The 23,368-nt window shown below is 44.2% G+C and overlaps 1 protein-coding gene across 2 annotated transcripts in view; it reads right to left on the bottom strand.

Annotated features, from left to right (window-relative positions):
• The window catches only part of LOC137643997 (arylsulfatase B-like), a 636,333-nt gene that overhangs the window by 101,936 nt on the left and 511,029 nt on the right, over nt 1-23,368 (bottom strand). For both annotated transcript variants that reach the window (XM_068376854.1, XM_068376853.1), the window contains exon 6: nt 10,038-10,232. In XM_068376854.1, coding sequence (XP_068232955.1) covers nt 10,038-10,232 — 195 coding nt within the window. The remainder of the gene's footprint in view (nt 1-10,037; nt 10,233-23,368) is intronic.

Here is a 23,368-nt window from a genome sequence, read left to right as displayed (position 1 = left end):
AAAAGCTGTGAAAAGTGTAATTAGGAATGTAATGTGTCATTGTTTATACATTTTCTGAAGCTAAACACGAGGCCCGGAGGTGACGCTTTAGAATTGTTGATATGTTGACCGGTTTCCGCCCAGACGAGACGTGTGTGTATGGACATGCCCCTGTGTATAAATTATCAATTGAACGTGGTCTGGTTAAGTTTGGGACATACCATACCATCGTGAAACTTGAAAATAGTTCATTTTAAAGACTGACAGCATTGTATTATACTGAAATTTATGTGTTATACTTGTCAGCCTACCTTGGAATACAGTGTTAGTAACAATTTATGTTTTTATTTTGTGAATAGTTTGATTTAGCCATACTTTTTATGGAAAGATATATTAAGTTTAAATATGTTTCATAGTTACAATTTGCACAGATTGAATTACTTATATTAAACACTTAAAGCTTTTCTGGGGGGCCTGTGACGGCCGGTGAGAAAGGTCCTTCCTTATACCTTTCCTAATATAAATCTTCCAAATATACTAGAGAAAGATAAAAGCATGGAATGCAGAGGTTACAACCCTCGCGCGAACACCTTGTAGGTGTCGTGTATTAAACAAAGGCGTGTGTAAACCACTATTCACAGGTTGTCTTCCATTTAGATAATCCCTTCATCAATGGGGAGGGCCGTGACAGGCCCTAGATAACATGGTTGAACTCCCCAACGACACCTACCACGCGCGCCCTCTAGGACATCCTTCTTTAATTGGACTTCAAGCAAGCATAGTTTTTTTTGGGCACAGTGTTTTTTCGAAGAATTTCTCGTTATTTCAACATGACTGACGTTGTTACTTCACCCTTACCAATGTTAAGTACCATAGTTTGTTTTGGCAGTTTTTGACAGTACCGGGCATTTGTTCTATTTCCATTATGGTGGTTTTTAGTTTTGGAAGCGATTGTCCTGCCGAGATATCGGCAGCCATTTTGGGTATGTTCGCTTCGGTAAATTTTCTAGTTAATTTTGCCCATCTGGTACTCTGTCGGATAGGTTATATCACTTACGTTTTATGGCCTTTTATGTTATCATTAATTATTATTAATTTTTACTATGGTATTTATTTGCTTGCAAGTCCAATTTGGACCTACGAAGAATAGCGATTTAAGATAGCATTTTAAAGCATAGTAACGGTTTAAAGCTTAGCGTTTTAAAGCATAGTAACGATTTAAAGCTTAGCGATTTAGTCTGTTAATTTGTACCCTCCTGGAGGGTTCGTTTTAGACTATATCCTTGTTTTTTGGTTACGTTGTCGTTATTCTTCGTTATTACTATTACTAAGAAAAGCAATCAATTTTATTAAATTTCTTATTTATTGTGTGATGTTAATTTTTAATATGTAACCTTGAGAGCGAAAGCATAGAGTGCTCGTTTCCTGTTCTACAGGTATGAGTTATCCTTTCTCTCGTTTTCTTTGAGTAAGAGAGGTGAATTTCCCGTTCTCCGTTTTATACGATCACGGGTTATTCAGGCCTCTTCTCAGTATCAGAATTGATGATAGTACGTTTAATATTATAAACGATTTATTGATGTGGTTACTGTTAATATAGCTAACACTATTATTAGGTACGTTAGTGTATGAGTCATTAATTGGGGTCGTTTTATACCGACACCCTTAGCTCCGCCTTGAGTTATGCTTGGCTCCGCCTTGAGTTATGCTTGGCTCCGCCTTGAGTTATGCTCCGCTATAATGGATACTCATTGGGTGAGAACTAGTTATCGTTCCGGAGCAGATTTTTGGAGTGCAACGGTGAAATCCGGCACTCGGACTCCGGCTGAAGCCTTTTACACACGAACCTTTGTCATGTTTGATCACAATTACACAGTTAAGGCCCCCGTTTTCATCGTATCTCCGGCTTCACTGGAGATAACTCATTCATTGAGGATAATGTTATCGTACCGGAGACGGTCACGATTTCACGATGACGGGCCTTTGCTACCGGACCTCCGGTAAAAACAGAGATCAAGCAGGAGTCCAGAACCGGAGTTAACAGTGTGATATCGATGAAGTTTAGAGATTCATGCTATGTGGTTACTGGTTTTCTATTATAATTTCTTATTTTATTAAGGTGTTACCTACTACCATACTCACACATTAATTAAGATTTAAGTGTTTCTGATTCATAAGTCAATGACAAGAATCTCAAGGAACATCCAGACTTATGTCTTCTTTCTTTTTACAGAAAGTCCGCTGCACTGCCAGGGGCTGCTCCGCTGCCTTTACTGATTCCATGGGCCATGATCTATGCCGGGCCCATGCCCATTGCGCCATATCCTTCTCTCGGGAACCGGGACAAGCCCCCTATACGATATGGTTTCCGGAGGCATGCATGCTCTGCTATGGGCTGTCAGCCCTACTCCTGAGCGAGGAGGTAAGTTGGTTCTAGTGGCCCTGTTAATATTCTTTGCGAAGAATTAATTGCTCTTTGTATATTGACTTCAGTTTTGACTTCATCATTAATTCCCTCTCCTCTTTCAGGCTGATGATGAATCTCTCAGGGAGGCGAGAGCTACTCTCCGGACTTGGGTGTCAGGGTTTGGGAGGAATGCGCCTGCTGGCGCACCCTATCTTCTTGATGGAGACATGGCTTCTCGCCTATTCCCAGGCTCTACTACTGCAGCAGTTCCACCGGAGACAGCGGCCCCGTTAATTGAAGTGATTAGAGAAACCATTCTAACTGAGGAAGAGGTTTTAGTGACGGAGGCCGAGCCCTACCTAGGTCTGGACGAGGAACCCATGGATGAGCAGGTAGGTGGTGTTGAGTTGGTGGACCCCCTTTCACCCCACACTCCTTCCTCTTCTACTTCCTTTCACGGCTTTGATAAACCTACGGCTTCTACTCTAGGTTCCTCCATTCCTGTACGACCCAAGGTGAAGCCACTACGTACCTTTAAGCCTTCAGCTTTGCCATTATCAGTGTCACCGGTTCCGGGACCCTCAAAGGATCCTGATGTTCATATTGCTATACCTAAAACCGTGACTCCTAAGAAGTCAAAGTCTACTAAGTCCAGGGCTTTGTTAGAGGATCAAGCTCGGGAGCCCCCTTTATCCGCCGCCATGGTCAGGGATATTGTGAAAGAGCAGATACAACAATATCTTCAACAGTCTAGGGCAGACCGAGGAGCTATGACGGAGCTCAAAGATATGGTGGCAAGTCTCATCCGTTCCGGAACTCAGATGCCCCCTCCTTCAGCCCCGGACGCATCGAAGTTACCTCCCTTCGAGAAAAACAACCCTTGGAGGTTTGCCTTACATGCTCCATATATTGATGGTGCCATAACTCTAGAGGGCATAGGCACCCGTCCTCTAGAGGACTTAGAATTTTACCCTCCGGGACTAGAATTCCCATTCAACGGCTTCGTGCGATTGAAAGAACATGCCTTGGTTAGGTTAGACAAGGTACCGAAGGAAACGGTAATATTCCCTAAAGAGCAGGCCCAATCTTTCTGGGCCAGGACGTTGTCAGACTGGGGTTGCACTAATTCCAAGCTCACCCCACACAAAGGAGCCTACACCATATTTACAGCTTCTCCAGGTATTACCTTGCCTATTACAGATAAAGTGGCAGCTCTTACTTTTCAGGCTATCAAAGAAGGTTCTGCCATGCCAGCTCTTAAAGAGACCGATCCCACCTCCATGCTCATTCCGAGTACCGTTACTATCTGGGATGATGCCCCCGCTACTTTCACAGTAGGGAAGTTAGACCCAGACTGTGCCTCTAATCTGTTCTCCGAGAAGCTTCCTAAATTACCAGATATTCTTCTCAAGACTGAGTTTGAGGCACGGAATAGGTTGGCTAGGTCTCTCCACTCCATTACCTCCGTGGAGTCCCTAACCTCACTTTACCCGACCGAGACCATGTTCCGGATATTCACAAAGAACCTGTCTCTGTCCTTCCAAATCGACTTACACGAGTTTTGTTCGGCTCGGGTTAGTTGCAGGAAGCACGTTCTTTCTGAGGCCACGATCAGGCATGAACCGAATAGGCTGATAGCTTCCCCCTGCTGGGGTAAGAACCTTTTTCCTCAGGAGGAGGTGAACAAGGTACTACAAGACGCTGCGAGAGCAAATCAAAATTTGCAAGTGAGGTGGGGCCTCACTGCCAAAAAGAGGGTTGAAGGGCAAAAACAAAACTTCTTCAGGAAGAAACAGAGGTTTGCCCCTTACAAGACGAGCCGAGGTCACTACCAACAATCGTCGATTGCCCACTCGTCTTCACAGTCTCCCACTGCTTCGTCTCCTCTACAGCCGAAACACCCTCAACAGGTGGTCTACCTCACTGCTCCCCCAGGTACCCAACCCAACCCCGTTTGGATGCCCTCACCCGCATACATCCCTAGCTACGGACCCTCAGGTCCCTTTCGTGGACACCAGAGAGGTAGCTACAGGGCTAGAGGACAGTTCCGTCAACGAGGCGGACCTAGGACAAGGGGTTCTCGAGGAGGGAAAGAACCTAGATTCACTCCCTCGCAATGATATAGTTCCGGTAGGGGGGAGACTTTACCACTTTCGAGACCGTTGGACCTTCAGTCCGTGGGCTCACAGCATAGTCTCCAAAGGCTTGGGGTGGAAATGGTCACAAGGTTCCCCTCCTCCACCAGTGACCTTCTTCCAGAGACCCACATCCATTCTGAAAGAGTACACCACCGAGTTACTACAGAAAAAAGCAATCAAACGGGTTCGATCGCTGAAGTTCCAAGGCCGCCTGTTCACAGTTCCGAAGAAAGGCTCGTCGGCATTGAGAGTGGTCCTGGACTTGTCAAAGCTAAATTCTTACATCCTCTGCGACAAGTTCCGGATGTTGACCATCTCTCAGGTACGTACCCTGCTTCCCCGTGGGGCCGTCACCACCTCTATCGATCTTACCGACGCCTATTATCACGTACCAATAGCTCGAAACTTCTCTCCTTACCTAGGTTTCCGTCTAGGCAGGAAAGCCTTTGCATTCAAAGTCATGCCCTTCGGCCTCAACATTGCACCCAGGATATTCACGAAACTGGGAGAGACGGTGCTAGAACAACTCAGGAACCAAGGGATTCAGATCGTTGCTTATCTGGACGATTGGCTTATTTGGGCTCGGTCAGCCCTGGAGTGCAACAGAGCTACGAAGAAAGTACTTCGTTTTCTCGCCAACCTGGGATTTCGGGTCAATCTCCAAAAATCCCGCCTACTTCCATCAGACCGCTTCGAATGGTTAGGCATACAGTGGGACCTTGCACGGCACAAGCTGGTTCTACCTCCCAAAAAGGTAAGAGAAATAGCTTCCAAGGTCAAGAATTTTCTAAAACACAGGCAGGTGTCCAGAAGAGCCTTAGAAAGAATCCTCGGCCTTCTGCAATTCGCCTCAGTAACAGATCGCCTATTGAAAGCCAAACTCAAAGACATCAATCGAGTTTGGAGAAAGAGAGCCACAGTACCTTTAAGAGACAAGGTCTCGAAAATCCCCTCTGTCTTGAAAATGAGATTACAGCCATGGTCCGAATCGAAGAACCTTTCCAAATCGGTTCCTCTTCAATTCCCACCCCCACAAGTGACAATTCATACAGACGCGTCTCTGAGTGGATGGGGGGGTTACTACGAACGTCAGATGTTTCAGGGCTCTTGGTCACCCGCCATGAAACACTTCCACATCAATGTTCTCGAAGCCATGGCAGTGTTCTTGACCCTGAAGAGGCTCTCTCCTCCGAGGTCGACCCACATCAGAGTAGTGTCAGACAGCACAGCCGTAGTACACTGCATCAACAGAGGAGGATCCAAGTCGCCCAACCTGAATCAGATCCTGGTCACTATCTTCACCTTGGCAGCAGAAAAGAACTGGTTCCTGTCAGCAACCCACCTAGCGGGAGTCCAGAATGTGATAGCGGACTCACTATCCAGGATGAAACCACTGGAATCAGAATGGTCTCTGGACATAATTTCATTCCAGTGGATACTCAGGCTGGTTCCGGGCCTTCAGGTAGATCTATTCGCAACTCAGATGAATCACAAACTTCCTTGTTATGTGACACCAAACATGGACCCTCAGGCTTATGCCATAGACGCATTAACCCTGGATTGGAACCTTTGGAGGAAGATTTACCTATTTCCACCAGTGAATCTTCTAATGAAAGTATTGCACAAACTACGCTCCTTCCTGGGGACAGTGGCCTTAGTAGCACCTCACTGGCCAAAGAGCAGTTGGTTTCCTCTCCTCCTCGAGCTGAAACTCCGACCCTTCCGGATTCCATTCCCCAAACTAACCCAAGTAATTCAAACACAGACTGTGTCAGATTCCTCAAGGATAGCCAAAACCCTAACTTTGTGGACTTCATGAAGTTTGCAGCGCATAAAGACGCAAACATTGACCCAGAAAACGTTCTCTTCATCGAAGCGGACAAAAGGGACTCGACAATTCGTCAATATGATTCGGCTGTTAAGAAATTAGCAGGTTTCTTAAAGAATTCAGACCACACTCGTATGACTCCGAATTTAGCCATCTCGTTCTTTAGGTTCTTATTTGACAAGGGCTTGGCAGCTAGCACTATAACTACCATCAAGTCAGCTCTGAAGAAGATATTCCTGGTTGGGTTTAACATTAATCTAGCTGATTCCTATTTCTCATCTATTCCAAAAGCATGTGCTAGGCTTCGGCCGTTGGATCGGCCACAAAAAGTCTCTTGGTCTCTGAACAATGTCCTCAAACTCGCGTCGGACACTGACAACGAGTCCTGCTCTTATATCACTCTGCTTAGGAAGACGTTATTTCTATCAGCTATGGCCTCAGGTGCTAGAATCTCAGAACTAGCAGCGCTCTCACGTAACCCGGAAAACATAGATTTCCTCCCTACAGGCGAAGTACTGCTTACCCCAGACAGAGCTTTCCTAGCAAAAAATGAGGACCCGCAAAATAGGTGGTCCCCTTGGAAGATCATCTCTCTTCCCCAGGATCCTTCGCTGTGTCCAGTCACTTCTCTCAGGACCTTTTTAGCTAGATCTGCCACCCGCTCGTCTGGCCCCTTATTTATCAGGGAACAAGGTGGTACTTTGACCATTCAAGGTATCAGACAACAAATCCTCTACTTCATTAAACATGCTAACCCGGAATCATTTCCCCATGCTCATGATATACGGTCAATAGCTACCTCTATCAATTACTTCCAGAACATGGACTTTGATGACCTTAAAAAATACACGGGTTGGAAGTCTCCTATGGTTTTCAAACGCCACTATCTAAAGAACTTACAGGCCCTTAAATACCCTACGGTTGCAGCGGGGAGTCTTATCTCCCCCCATTAATCTCTGATTATTTCTTTATTCCATCTCTTCTCTCCTCCCTCCTGACCACCTCTCACACCACGTCGCCACTATCCTGGGTGGTTCGTTAGCCCTAAGTTATTTTGCCATGTTTAATTGTTATGATTTAACTGTTATTGTAATTATCATTCCTGTAAAGTTTAGATAGGCTTAGACATGTAAGGTTGATTCCTTTCACGACGGGACACTCAGGTGATCCCTGGTCCTCATATTATTTTAGCATTACATCCCCTATGCCTATGGCTAGTTTATGATTTATGTTTACTTACAGTATTATATTATTGCCTTACATGGTGTTTGTTTTCTCCTTATTATGTTATTAATTTATTGGGCTTGGAAGGCATTCTCTGGTACATTCTCACCGGCCGTCACAGGCCCCCCAGAAAAGGGATTTTGACGAAGGAAAAATCTATTTCTGGGAAGAGGCCTGTGACGCCCGGTGAAACCCTTCCCGGTTATTTGATACGGACCCCACCCCTCTTTTTCCTTGCCAAGCCATATGTTCTTGCAGAAGGATGTCCTAGAGGGCGCGCGTGGTAGGTGTCGTTGGGGAGTTCAACCATGTTATCTAGGGCCTGTCACGGCCCTCCCCATTGATGAAGGGATTATCTAAATGGAAGACAACCTGTGAATAGTGGTTTACACACGCCTTTGTTTAATACACGACACCTACAAGGTGTTCGCGCGAGGGTTGTAACCTCTGCATTCCATGCTTTTATCTTTCTCTAGTATATTTGGAAGATTTATATTAGGAAAGGTATAAGGAAGGACCTTTCTCACCGGGCGTCACAGGCCTCTTCCCAGAAATAGATTTTTCCTTCGTCAAAATCCCTTTTTTATGATGAATAGATTAGCTTTTGTTTATTGCAAAGATGACGACATCCATCAGTGAATTTTGTCTGTTATTTTGAGGCCTCTTCAAAGTATAATGCTCTACAATATTATTGCTGAAAAATATTGAGGAAATTTTATTATGTCTATAGTAGGCATGTAATTGAAATGGATTTATCATGTATGGTACCATAGTGCAAATACAGTACCATTTTTACATCAAACTTCTCTTTATATTCTATGCACATATTGCCAGTATAAAGGCTACCACATATCAGTACTATTATGTAATAGTCATTTCTTGAGAATAAGTCACTTATAGATTTGTGTTTTTTTGTTTGCTCTATAAATGTTGTTGTAAAGCTCTTGTGAAGATAGTCCTAAGAGGCCTGGTGATATTAAATTTAAGGAAATGGCTTTCCCTCATTAATTCACCCTACCAAAGAGGTCATACCTGATAAGTCGGTTCTGACACCACAGAACCTTTTACAGAGGGAGTGAAGAGGGCTAGGGAGGAACATGTTTGGGGGAGATGATCAAGAGGGAGGTAGAGAATTATATGACGAGATAAGGTGAAGGATGATATGCAGAGAAGAGGTTTGGTGGAAGAGGATGTCTTTGATAGAAGGGATTGGAGAGGGCGCATCAGGCAACCGACCCCTCAATGTAGGAATAATGGTGGGGAAGAAGAAGACATGATTTGAATCTTTATCCATTAACAAAGAATGAAATAAGGGGAAATCAGAGCTTTACAAATGCAACTTGAGTTCCTAATTAACGTTTTATGAACACTTAGAAATTGGACCATAAACAAATTCTAATACTGTAACTCAATAAAATGCAATAGGCTATTAATAACCTACTCAAACTGGAAAGGAGAAAGACCATGGTTACCAAATACAGATATGTCATAAACATGCTTAGAAGCAATATGAACAGCAACTGTAAGAGACTTAAAAAAGAATCTAATAAAATTTCTGAACATGATGCGTTGCTGATCTACACTTGAATTAAAATCTATAATGACAGTAACCTAACTGATGAAACATTGAACTCGAGTGTTATTGTAACCTTTGCACTCTAAGAAGACACTACCAAGACCTTAGCATATCTCATATAACTAGACCATGAATCTACTATAAATCTACAAGAGACAATGCACACAACTTCAGAGAAGTTGTGGCATACTGGGCATAGCCTTTCTTGGTAATAAATATTGGATAATTTACTGTTCTTAAAATCTTTTATTTTCCTTTTTCCTTTCCTCACTGGGCTATTGTCCCTGTTGGAGCCCTTAGGCTTATAGTATCCTGCTTTTCGAACTAGGGCTGTAACTTAGCAAGTAATACTAATAATAATATAACCTACCAAAATATAATCATAAAGATAAAAGTGAACTACATAACAATCAACTGTTGTATGCCACTATATTAGGCCAGGATGTAAACAACTTGCTCATGTTAGACCAGGACTGGTTGTCTGAAAAGGCTAACATACATGTAAATCCATTGAAAACAGTTACACACACTTAATTATATTCAGAAAACCATTTCCAAACAGCCAAATATCTTTTACTAAAACATAATTAAAAAATCGTCTCAAATTTTTTCTCAAAAGATTGGGAATAATCGTTACAATGGATGACACATGTCGGTCAGATCATATGGAGCTGGGTTCCTTTCATTATTGGGGGTATTGTTTTTCTGTGTCTACCTTTAAGGACTAATAAAAGGACCATTCAGATTATTGCTTTTCAAACATTTGTTGCCAAATGATTTACTTCAACATCCTTAGGCAATTTAATATTGGTCAGGATAATAGAGATATTTACATTATGCTATACAAAATATGTTATTAAATATCAATGAGGAAAATTAATATACCTGCAAATTTCCTTCTGTTTTCATCCTTGATGTATGAAAATTTCTCTACAATTTCCTTGGGTGCTTGTAATGGAGCATATGGATTCCCCGAATGAACTGCTAAGTGGGCCAAATAAAGGAATAAAGGCTCGGATGTGTTGTGTTTCTTAATAATGTCAACAGCTTCATCAGTGAAAAGGTCAGTTGCATACTTCCCTGAAAAACCAAAAAAAAGTCAAATAATACAAAAGATTATCAGATAAATTCCAAAACTTTTTAATAAAACTATGAAAAAATAAAGTTTTTGTGCTTCAGAAAGTCAGGAATAACGGTAAAATTATATTTTAGATAAAAAATATTTTCGGGTTAAAGAGCAATACAGTCAGTCCTTTTTATATAAAGATTCTCCAACCCCAGATTTCTCTACATTCTGTTGAACTGTTGATACCATTAATAAAAGAATACATTGAAAATTGACTCATAAACAGCTACAAAACTGTGATCATGTACTAACTGTGAAATCATGGCCCTTAAATCTGTTTCAAGTGTATAGTGCGTTGGCCCAAAGGGTAAGGTACCCAACTTCATAGGAGCTACCATGTATCATTAGATTATTTCCCTGATGCAGACGGTAAAAATTCTCAACTTAATAGAAAAGGAGAAAAAGTATTTCGTTAAAGTTGCCCATAAGTATGGGAAGAACAAGTCTTCAGTTCGTGAGATCTTAAGGAGAAAGGAGATATGATCTACCATTACTAAGGCCCATTCCCAACTAAAGCCAAAGGGTTGGTATGTGACAAAGGTTTGGTACAATGAACTCATTGATAAAGGATATGATTAAGAGAATATATGCTGATTCGGGCATGTTACTATAAAAGCGATTTTGACGAAGGAAAAATCTATTTCTGGGCGAGAGACCCGTGTCGCCCAGTGAAATGCTCCTATAGCACCATTTCTAAGGTATATAACTGCAATATTTAAGCACTGGGACCTTCGGCCCCTAATTGCTTTCCTTTAGGATACTCATGTATCTTTTATCTTACAGACTGTCCGCTGTGCGATGACGGCATGTGTTGCTGTTCTCCACCAACCCTGCGGCCATAATGTGTGTCGTTCGCACGCTCACTGCTCTCTTCAAGTGGATGACCTAGCTGTTTGGTATCCGGACAACTGTGGTCCTGTCTGCTACAAATTGGTTTCCGCTCTAACATCTGAAGCGGTGAGTGAAGTTACTTCATTACATAATTATGGGGAGTCACATTTTAATTATTATTTTGTACCGTAAGGCCACAGTCCTATGGACTTCCTGCATGCCTTATATGTGCCTACAAAGCCCTTGGGCTTCTTAGTTTTCCTTTGGCACTTTTATCACTCACTAATAGTCTGTTCTCTTTCAGAGCACCCAGCTTGAAATGGAAACAGCCCGAGCTACCCTCAAGATCTTGGTTGGCGGGTTCGCCCGCAACGTGAAGGCCAGACAGCCATATGTCCTTTCTGAGGAATGGTGTTCCCTCCTCTACCCCAATGCTAAAACATCAGCTGCGGTCCCCAAAGCGCTAGCGGACCCGATCATCGAGAGCATTGCTTCTCTTTTTCTGGCCCTGGACCAAGGGGAGACGGGCGCCACCCTAACTGAGGACGTCCCTACCCTCGAAGTTGATGTGGAACCCATGGCTCTGGATGATCCCGACGCAGGTAGGGACGTAGGTGAGTCAGGTGGTTCCCGGGCTGGGATTCCTCTCCCTAGCCCGGCTTTCTCTTCTACTTCGGACCAATCTTCCTTTCGCGGTTTTCCTGAGGCAACCGGGACTGATCTCAGCTCCCGACCCGTTCCAACCAAAGTGAAGGCTCCTCACAAGTCTTTATTTTGAACCCACAATTCTTCCCACGACCACAACCCTTCGAGATCGTCACCCTCGGAGGCTAAATCCTTCTCCACCAGAGTTTCTCAAGACCCAATTGCTGTGCCCTTAACCTCTCAAGAGGTAGTCTCTGTTCCGGCACCTGTTCCCCCCCAGGCGGGATCATTTAACATGGAGGAGTTTTCTGACAAACTATTTGCTCGTTTTGAGTCGATACTATCGTCTCATACGAAGCAATCACACGAGAGGATAGCTTCTGTGGAGAGCCTAGTCCAAGGCCTCGTGAGTTCGGGGCTACCACCTCCTCAACAGCAGTACCCCATTCCCGACGCCTCCAAGCTTCCTCCTTTCAATAAGAATAACCCTTGGAGGTTAGCATTGCATGCCCCCTTCTCGGAGGGTATGCTGTCAATCGAGGGTTTCGGTACACGGCCTCTTACTGACTACGAATTCTACCCGCCGGGTCTTGAATTCCCCTTCTCCGGCTACACTCGCCTCACAGAAGAAGCTCTGATCCGTTTAGATAAGGTTCCAAAGGAAACTGTCATTTTTCCTAAAGAACAGGCACAGTCTGTCTTGGTTTGCCTGTTCCATGAGTGGCAATGTTTGAACACCAAGATTACGGCCCACAAGAGTTCGTACACTATGTTTGTGGCCGAGGCCTTAAATCTGCAAGACTACTCAGATAAAATCAAATTAGGTCTTGGCTATGTTATAAATCCCTTTGCAGCTAGTTAGGTATGGGTCAATAAAATCAGGATACAACTTGGAAAACATCAAAATTATCTGGATATATGCATCAGTGGATGAAGAGTCAGCACTAGCATATCCACCAAGATTTGCAAAAATGATAAAACAAGGGAAATGCAATTCAAGATAAGTTTTCAACTGTGACAAGCTGAGACTTTTTGGAACAAAAAAAAAAATGCCAGGTAGGACCTATATTGATAAAGTGAAAGAACAGGTACTCATGTTCAAATCATGGAAGGATTAGAAAATGGGCCACCCATATAAAATGTCATGGACTGTTTATCTCTCCAAAAATATGTCCCCCTTGAACAATAAGTACAAACAGACGTTTAACATTTTTTGGCAAAACATTGCCATGGCCAGGGCCACTGGCATCCTCTTCAAACAGTGTTCTTATGGGAACTTAGTTCCTGAAGTGGGAGCATACCTTGAGAAGAAAGGGCTGCCATTCAAAGTGTTGCTGATTATCAAAAATGCTCCAGGACATCATCAAGACATTGTTCTGGAGAATCAAGGCACAAGTTTCAAATTTCTGTTGCTAAACACAACTTCACTCTTGATCAGGGCATTATCAAACTTGTAAAAGTCGCCTAAACTCATTTGGTTTGAATATCATACCATTTTTTTCAAAAAATAAAATATACCGTAACTGTGCCTATAAGGAAATAACATATTACAATAAAAGATACAGTACGTTATTTTTTAATCACTAAGGTATAGAACATATGCACTGTAGATCAGTCTACTTAGAAAACAGAATTTTATTCCTATTTTCTACATTAATATAGATTCCTTCACTGTATTGTTTGCTCTAATTTATAGTGTAAAATGTATGTATGTACAGTTACATTGCAAAATTTAAAATTGTACCGTTCACAAATATTTCTATTACTGTACCGTACTAATGTATATTATTACCTCCGCCAACGAAGTAGGAAAGAAGTTATGTTTAACCCATCTTTGTCTGTTTGTTTGTATGTGAACAGCTTCCTGGCCACAATTTTAATCATAGAGTAATAAAAATTGCAGGGATTAATTTATGTACAAAGCAGGAAATTTCAGAAGGTCAAGGTCAAAGGTCAAGGTCACAATCAAGCAAAATGTTCAATTCATGTAATTAGCCATAAGTTTGGACATTGTTGTCACAGAATTCAAATTTGGTTCATATTTAAGAGTATGAAATTAATACATGTTAAGGTCCAAGGTCAAGCAAAAGGTCGAGAAATAAACTGCCGTGGCATAGGTCTCACTCTACTGAGTGCCTCTCTAGTTTCATCGGCCTTCAAAATGTCTTTGAGATGATAAGAAAGTCTTTAGATACAGAACACAGTATGAATATAATGGATTGCTGGAAGTCATGTCCTTTCACCGATACCATTGCATTTATTAAATGAGACTTGGACAAGTTGTGGCTGCAAACAATCTATGCCTGCTGGAAAAAAGTTTGGTCTGGGGCCATTAGTGACTTTAAAGGATTCCTAACAATTGACAAGCATGTTAAAAAACATTAAACGGCAACTAAACTTGGTGGTGATAAAACTACAAACATGTTTAATGAAGATGTTGTTAAATATATAAACAAACATCAGGAAGAATTGATGAAAAAGTATTAGGAAAAGCTTATTTAGTCGTCAACAGAAAAGGAGGGCGTAGATGACTACTCTGAGCCTTAACATTTTACTTGAGACAAATTCATCGAGGTCTTTAGAATGTCCCAGAATTTGAGAGACAAAATAAAAGAATATGTCTCCTATTTGAGGTGGTCCAATACAATACTTAGAGGTAATATAGATATACAGTATGTTAGCTCTACAGCAGGCATATGACAAAATGAAAAGGCAAACACACCAGTTGCTTATGACAAAAATTCATTCAAAGATAAAAAAAATGGTCCTGTGTTGGATGAATTGTAATGGGCCCAGGACTGCCAACCCACAACCTTCTACTTTGTCTGGTGCTAATCCACAACTCCCTGTTTTGGTCTGCTCTCCACCCCAACACCTCAATGACATCTACATCTCGTCAACTTCAATTAAGTGACATAGATCCAGATGAAACACATGCTCTTTCATCAAGTGGAAAAAAGCTGCTGCTATGATGCATACTCTATCATCCTCATATCTTATCAGTGTAGGCATTTTAAGAATGTCATCATAATCTTTGTCATCGACTATAGAGTATCAACAAGAATGGAGTGATTGCTGAGTACCCGAGTAGCCTATAGTTACAAAGAGCACTTTCAAAAACGGATTTTGATCAAAGTGAAAAATCCATTTTTGGGTGAGAGGGCCATGTCGTACTGATGGAAGGGTTCCTTTAGGTATATTTGCTACAGAGATACTCCCAGAAAATGAACCGAAGGTCTCCAGGATTTTAACTCCTGGCGCGAGTATCCAGTAAAGGATATCGCATAATATCAGGGGACGTATTCTAGATATGACACATGGCAATCTTCACCCCGAATAGATTTAACTCTGTGATGTAAGGGGGAAGAGTGGCAAAAGAAAGGAGTGCCGTTCTAGATACCCAGTGGACCTGCTTCCCTACTACTACCGCGATGCCATTCCTTTTCTTACCGTTAAGCAGATATGGCCACAGATAAAGTCATTTTGGGAGGGGTCAGAAAAAGGGTGGGCCTATCAGGACGACATGGCCCTCTCACCCAAAAACTGATTTTTCACTTTGATCAAAATCTGTTTTTTGCGTTCAACGGGTTCTCCCTCCCTCACCTCTCCCACTCTGGGTGGATGATAACTTACGAGTTATTTATTTTTCGTGACTTTTCAATTATTAGCGTTATTTTGGTCCGTGTTTCGTCCTCTCCCCGTTACGGCTCGGGAGTAGTTATGAACGTTTTCCACTCCGCCTTGAGTTCTACTCCGCCATGAGGGATTCTCAATGACTTTCGTTCTATTGTTATATTTATAAATTGTTTACTACATGGGACGGGCTTCATATTGTTTAGATACGACCCTCCAGTGGCCCTTACTCCGGTCTCAGGCAACGGCCATATCCACAATAGCCTTTGTTATTACAACTGTGTTTGTTATTCACAATAATTATTCAGGACCTTTCTTTTCCCTCCGGCCTCACCGGAGATCGTAAATACGCTTTACTATGATCTAAGCTTTAGACTTTAGCTGCGGCTTAGCTTTTTATCTTTCACAATTGAATTATTAGCCACAATTGAATTATTCAGGGCATCTCATTATCCTCCGGCGTCACCGGAGGTCGCCCATACACTTCACACTTATATTTGCCTTGCCTTTAGCTAAGGCTCCTTTATTCAGGACATTTCATTACGCTCCGGCCTCACCGGAGCTCCGGCTTCACCGGAGGTCGCCCATACACTTCACACTTATATTTGCCTTGCCTTTAGCTAAGGCTGGTGTTTATATTTATTTTAAGGGCATGTCACTGCTTCCCCGACCCTTGGAGGTCACCGGATTGCTTTAAGTTAATTATCCTTATGTCATTAACAGACATTAGGTGCATTACAAATATACAAACAATTGAATATTAAAGTGCCAACAATGGTATGGGGCGGTATCAACTTAAAAGTAATATTCGGTTGTTTGGTCAATGCAATATTGGTGCTTAGGGAATTCAGTGAGTGCCGGAACTCTAGAATAATAGGTTTTTTATCCCCTTATCAGAGTTTCAAGAAACACCAGACTCATATCTCCTTTCTTTTACAGAAGGCCCGTTGTACTGCTGAAAGATGCCCTGCCTCGTTCAACGACCCCGTTGGGCATGACCTCTGCCGGTCTCATGCACACTGTTCCATTCCTTTTATCCAGGAACCGGGACAGGCCCAATACCCGGTCTGGTTCCCGGATTTGTGCTCGCTCTGTTACGAGCTGTCGTCAATTCTACTGAACGATGATGTAAGTGGGTTTTCCCTTTGTTCCTTATTTCTTGTTGGCAGACACTAATATAGACATGAATATGATATACACAGTATATTTTGGAGGGCAAACCCCCTCCTCCATCACTAATCACTGCAAATCTTACAGGCCGATGATGTCTCTCTTCGTTCAGCAAGGGCTACTCTTCGTCCGTGGGTGTCGGGCTTCGGCAGGAATGCCCCGTCTGGCGCACCCTATCTCCTCGATGGGGACATGGCCTCCCGCCTCTTCCCAGGCTCGACTACTGCTGCAGTCTCCCCTGACCTTGCTGTCCCCTTAATTGAAGAAGTCAGGGCTACCATTTCCGTGGAGGACGAACCCCTCGTACCGATGGACATGGCGGGTCTGGATATAGACGTAGAACCCAGTGACGAGCAGGTAAGTGGTGCCGAGTTGGTGGAAACGCTTTTCTCTCCTACTCCCTCTCCTACCTCTTCCTTTCTAGGTTTTGATAACTCTAAGGCTTCTCCTCGGGATCCCTCTGCCTCCGTACGACCCAAGGTGAAGCCACTTCGAACTTATAAGACTTCAGCTTTGCCAGTATCAACGTCACCGGTCCCCGGACCCTCGACAGCTCCTGATATTCATATTGCTCCTCGTAAAACCACTACTCCTAAGAAGTCTAAGTCTACCAAATCCAAGAAAAAACCAACGGATGGCTTTCAGGTACCCTGGGCTGATCTCCTCCCCATCGAACTGATCAAAGGATTGGTCAGAGATCAAGTTCAACATCACTCTGGTGCGATAACAGAGATTAAGGATATGATGGCTACTCTGATCCGCGCCGGAACTCAGTTTCCTCCCCCTTCTGCTCCAGACGCATCGAAGCTGCCGCCCTTCGATAAAAACAATCCTTGGCGGTTTGCCTTGCATGCTCCATTCGTAGATGGTTCCCTAACTCTGGAGGGCATAGGCACCCGCCCTCTAGAGGACCTGGAGTTCTATCCCCCGGGCCTAGCATTCCCGTTCAATGGTTTTGTACGGTTAAAGGAACATGCATTGGTCCGTATGGACAAGGTACCGAAGGAAACGGTCATATTTCCAAAAGAGCAGGCCCAGGCTATCTGGGCCAGAACACTATCAGAGTGGGGGTGTATTAACTCCAAGCTCACCCCACACAAAGGTGCCTACACTATTTTTACGACAGCGGCCTCCATCTCTTTGCCGCTCATAGACAAAGTCACAGAGCTGACTATACAGGCCATCAAGGAAGGCTCTTTCATGCCGGCTCTCAAGGAGACGGACCCCACCTCTTTGCTTATTCTGGGTACCTCGGCAGCCTGGGATGCTGCGGCTTCTACCTTCATGGTGGGGAAACTAGACCCGGACTGTGCCTCTACTCTTTTCTCTGAGAAGCTTCTCAGATTAATAGAGAGTCTTCTCAAAACCGAGTTCGAGACCCGTACTAGACTTGCTAGGTCCCTCCAATCCATCACCTCCATGGAGTCCCTAGCATCTCTTTACCCAGAGGAAACGCTGTTCAGAGTCGCCACAAAGAACCAGCTGCTATCCTAACAAATAGACCTCCATGACTTCTGGTCAGCTCGGGTTAGTTGCAGGAAGTTCGTTCTGTTGGAGGCCACCATCAGGCATGAGCCGAACAGACTGATAGCGTCCTCCTGCTGGGGTAAGACCCTCTTCCCTCAGACCGAGGTGGATAAGGTTCTTCAGGACGCAGCGAGGGCAAACCAGAATTTGCAGGTAAGGTGGGGTCTCTCAGCCAAAAAGAGGTTCGAACCCCAGAGACACACGTTCTTCAAGAAGAAGCAGAGGTTTAGCCCTTACAAGGCGGCCCGGGGTACCTCGTCCCCACAGTCTTCCGCGGCCTCGACTTCTCGACAACAGGCGCCTCCTCAGCAGGTAGTCTACCTCGCTGCTTCCCCTGGTACACAGCCCAACCCCTCTTGGATGCCCTCACCTGCATACAACCCTGCCTACGTATCCTCCGGTTCCTTTCGTGGATACCAAAGAGGGAGTTTCAGAGGTAGAGGACAGTTCTGCCAACGCGGCGGGCCTAGAGCAAGGGGTTCCCGTGGAGGGAGGGGCCCTAAGTTCACTCCCTCCCAATGATGTGATGCCGGTAGAGGGAGACTTTATCACTTCCGGGACCATTGGACCTTCAGTCCATGGGCTCACAGCATAATATCAAGGGGCTTGGGTTGGAAATGGTCACAGGGATCCCCCCTCCACCGGTGACCTTCTTCCAGAGACCCACTCCCATCCTGGAAGAGTACACCGCGGAGTTACTCAAGAAGAGAGCAATCAAGCGGGTTCGATCCCTGAAATTCCAAGGCCGACTGTTTACAGTCCCGGAGAAAGACTCGTCGGCGTTGAGGGTAGTTCTGGACTTGTCGAAGCTCAACTCTTACATCCTTTGCGACAAGTTCCGTATGCTGACTATCTCTCAGGTACGGACCTTACTTCCCCGTGGGGCCGTCACCACCTCTATCGATCTTACCGACGCCTGTTATCATGTCCCAGTAGCTCGAAACTTCTCTCCTTACCTAAGCTCAAGAGAGCCTTCGCATTCAAAGTCATGCCCTTCGGTCTCAGCATTGCCCCCAGGGTATTCACGAAACTGGGGGAGACGGTGCTCGAGCAACTCAGACACCAAGGGATACAAATCGTCGCCTATCTGGACGATTGGCTCATTTGGGCCCAGTCGCACCAGGAATGCAATAGAGCTACGTCGAAGGTACTCCATTTTCTCGCCAAACTGGGCTTCCAAGTCAACCTCCGGAAGTCCCGTCTACAACCATCAAGCCACTTCGAATGGTTAGGCATCCGTTGGGACCTCTCAAAGCACAAGCTCTCCCTTCCTCCCAAGAAGGTGAAGGAGATAGCTTCCAAGGTCAGGAACTTTCTCAAACACAAACAGGTGTCCAGAAGAGCTTTAGAACGAATCCTCGGCCTTCTCCAGTTTGCCTCACTGACCGATCTCCTATTAAAAACCAAACTCAAAGACATCAATCGAGTTTGGAGAAAGAGAGCGACAATACCTGACAAGACCTCGAAGAGCCCCTCTGTCTTGAAAATGAGACTACAACCATGGTCCGATCGGAGGAACCTCTCCAAGTCGGTTCCTCTACAGTTCCCCTCTCCACAAGTGACAATTCATACCGACGCGTCTCTGAGTGGATGTGGGGGGGGGGGGGGGGTTACTCCCAACATCAGATGTTTCAGGGCTCTTGGTCACCCGCCATGAGACAGTTTCATATCAATGTTCTCGAAGCCATGGCGGTGTTCTTGACCCTGAAGAGAATCTCCCCTCCGAGGTCGACCCACATCAGAGTAGTCTCAGACAGCACGGCCGTAGTCCACTGCCTCAACAGGGGGGGGGGGGGTCCAAATCACCCAACCTGAATCAGATCCTGGTCACTATCTTCACCTTGGCAACCGACAAAGACTGGTTCCTGTCAGCAACTCACCTAGCAGGAGTCCAGAATGTGATAGCAGACTCATTATCCAGGACGAGCCCACTGGAATCGGAGTGGTCCCTGGACATGCACTCCTTCCGGTGGATACTCAGGCTGGTTTCAGGTCTCCAGGTAGATCTATTCGCGACCCGACTCAATCACAAACTCCCATGTTATGTGACACCGAACCTGGACCCTCAGGCTTATGCCATGGATGCATTAACCCTGGATTGGAACCATTGGCAGAAGATCTACTTATTCCCTCCAGTGAATCTTCTACTGAAAGTCTTGCACAAACTCCGCTCCTTCAACAGGGCAGTAGCTTTAGTGGCACCTCACTGGCCAAAGAGCAGTTGGTTTCCTCTCCTCCTCGAGTTGAAACTCCGTCCCTTCCGGATCCCATTCCCCAAACTGACCCAGGTGTTCCAAACTCAGACTGTGTCAGATTCCTCAAGGATAGCCAAAACCCTAACTTTGTGGATTTCATGAAGTTTGCGGCGCGTAGGGACGCAAACATCGACCCAGATAATGTCCTCTTTATAGAATCAGACAAAAGGGACTCTACGATTCGCCAATATGATTCGGCGGTTAAGAAACTAGCGGATTTCTTAAGGACTTCAGACCATTCGGTTATGACTCCTAATTTAGCCATCTCCTTCTTTAGGTCCATATTTGACAAAGGCCTAGCAGCTAGCACTATAACCACCATTAAGTCAGCTCTGAGGAAAGTCTTCCTGGTTGGGTTTAACATTAACCTGGCGGAGTCTTATTTCTCATCTATTCCAAAAGCATGTGCTAGGCTTCGACCTTCGGTTCGTCCTCAAAAGGTCTCTTGGTCTCTAAATGATGTCCTCAAACTGGCCTCCGACACGGACAATGAATCCTGCTCCTTTATCACTCTTCTTAGGAAGACTTTATTTCTAACAGCTTTGGCCTCGGGTTCCAGAATCTCAGAACTAGCAGCTCTCTCACGAAACTCAGAGAACATGGATTTCCTCCCTTCAGGTGAGGTACTTCTTTCACCAGACAGGGCGTTCCTAGCTAAGAACGAGGACCCCCAAAATAGGTGGTCCCCTTGGAAGATTATTCCTCTTCTCCAAGATACTTCTCTATGTCCGGTCACCACTCTCAGGGCCTTTTTAGCCAGGACTGCTACCCGATCGTCTGGCCCCTTGTTTATCAGAGAACAAGGAGGTACCATTTCCATACGTGGCATTAGGCAACAGATCCTATACTTCATTAAACAAGCCAATCCGGGATCATTTCCCCATGCTCATGATATCCGGTCGGTAGCTACCTCCATCAACTATTTCCAGAATATGGACTTTGATGACCTTAAAAAGTACACGGGTTGGAAATCTCCTATGGTCTTCAAACGCCACTATCTAAAGAACTTACAGGCTCTTAAATACCCAACGGTTGCAGCTGGGAGCCTTATCTCTCCCCATTGATCTTTTGTTCTTCCTTTCATCCATCTCTTCTCTTCTCCTCCTACCCGCCACTTGCACCACGACGCCGCTTCCTTGGTGGTTCGTTAGCCCTAAGTTTATTACATATTAGGTTAATATGATTGTAACTATTATTGTTTACCGTTGTTATAAGGTTGGGATATTCTTTGCCATGTCAGTTTTGTTGCATGTTTTTCTCTGATACTCGGAGGCTTCCCTGTTATCATGTTTGTTTAACCTTACTCTCACTATGCCCTGTGGCTAGTTATGTTTTACGCCTACTTACCTTAATTATATATGATTTTCTTTACATGGTGTTGTTTCTCTCCCTTTATTAAATTAGTAGTTATTGTTGGGCTTGGAAGGCATTCTCTGGTAGATTTTCACCGGGCGCCACAGGTCGACCCAGAAAAGGGATTTTGACGAAGGAAAAATCTATTTCTGGGGAGAGACCTGTGGCGCCCGGTGAAACCCTTCCCCTTTATTTTACACGATCCCACCCTTTCCTTTCCAAGCCATCATGGCCAATACAGAAGGATGTTGTTCAGATGGCGCTCGCGTCGTGGCGTGGGTGGTGTGGCGCTGGGGGTTGGCTAGGGCCTTTGTATCGGCCCATCCCTTTGACGAAGGAATTAACTAAATGGAAGACAACCTATGAATAGTGGATTTCACGCGCCTTTGCTTTATACACGACACCCAAAAGGTGCTCGCGCGAGGGTTGTAACCTCAGCATTCCATGCTTTTATCTTTCTCTCATATAATTGGAAGGTTTTATCAGAAAAGATATTTAAGAAGGACTCTTTTCACCGGGCGCCACAGGTCTCTCCCCAGAAATAGATTTTTCCTTCATCAAAATCCCTTTTTTGGGCTCACGTCATGTCGTCCTGATGGAAGTATACTAGAGAATTGTCTTGAAATTACTATTAGCTGTGGGTTTGTGTATGTGCCTTCTACCTTGAGTAAATTTCCTTATCTGGTCTACTAGACTTATATATGAAATTCCAGAAGTCTGTCTTTTCCACTAAGCCTGGAGCTGGTTTAGTGCTTCCTGCCCCCTGCAGGAAAAATGTCGATACTGACAATAAGGATTCAAGGTTGGTATTTCTGTTGGAACAAAAGTGAAAACTTTGGAGCTTACCTTTTTTTACTTACCATGAGAATGTAAGTTTCATTCCTTCAGAAATCATTATTGTGATTTCAAGATATAAGCCCTATACAGGGATTAAATAAAACTCTTTTGTATTTTATTAGTCTATAACTGAGGGAGCAATAATAAGACGCAAATACGTTTTAAGTATTTTATTATGCAACTAATTTACCAAATGTAGTTACAATAAAGTGTGAATCTGATCCAGCATTACAACACATCAAAGTCCATATTTTCTGGTGTAGAAAAAACATATAAATACATTATCGGAATAACGCCACTCAATGGAGATATGAAACCAAATTTATCTGATGTGTTCAGGTGTTCGGAAATGCATAAACACTGTGACGCAAACGTTCACTCGGTACTGGTGTATTGGTCAGATATGCACCTACATAGAACAGTATGTTAATCATAGCAGTGATCTGCACTAGAGGGTAGATATACCCTTACGCCCGATGCACTGTAAAGTCCCAAAACAGTCCACTGTTAATTGCAGTACTAGACGACAGGTTTAATGACACTACCTGCCAGCACCACAATGTGTTTTATTTCATGCACTTGTTTCGCGTAATGTTTCTAGAAGACCCTGGATGATCTCCACCCAATGTATGAGCGGAGTCTTTCAAAATCCATATGTTGAAAGAAGTTCAACGAAGAAGCAACTTTCCTAGGATCGTGACCTGCGGGTATACTGTCAGGATCCACTCTGCAAATAAAGTAGGCGAGCTTCACTCTCAGTTGTCTTAAAGATAGATTTGATCCTGAGGTTTCGCCTCTGAAGAGCTGTCCTCCCTTGAAGTTTAAAGTTCTTCAAAGAT

The sequence above is a fragment of the Palaemon carinicauda genome, chromosome 7, assembly GCF_036898095.1.
Source record: "Palaemon carinicauda isolate YSFRI2023 chromosome 7, ASM3689809v2, whole genome shotgun sequence".
NCBI classification, from domain to species: Eukaryota; Metazoa; Arthropoda; class Malacostraca; order Decapoda; family Palaemonidae; genus Palaemon; species Palaemon carinicauda.
Note: the sequence above shows the minus strand (reverse complement) of the source record. Positions and strands in the feature narration are given on the sequence as shown.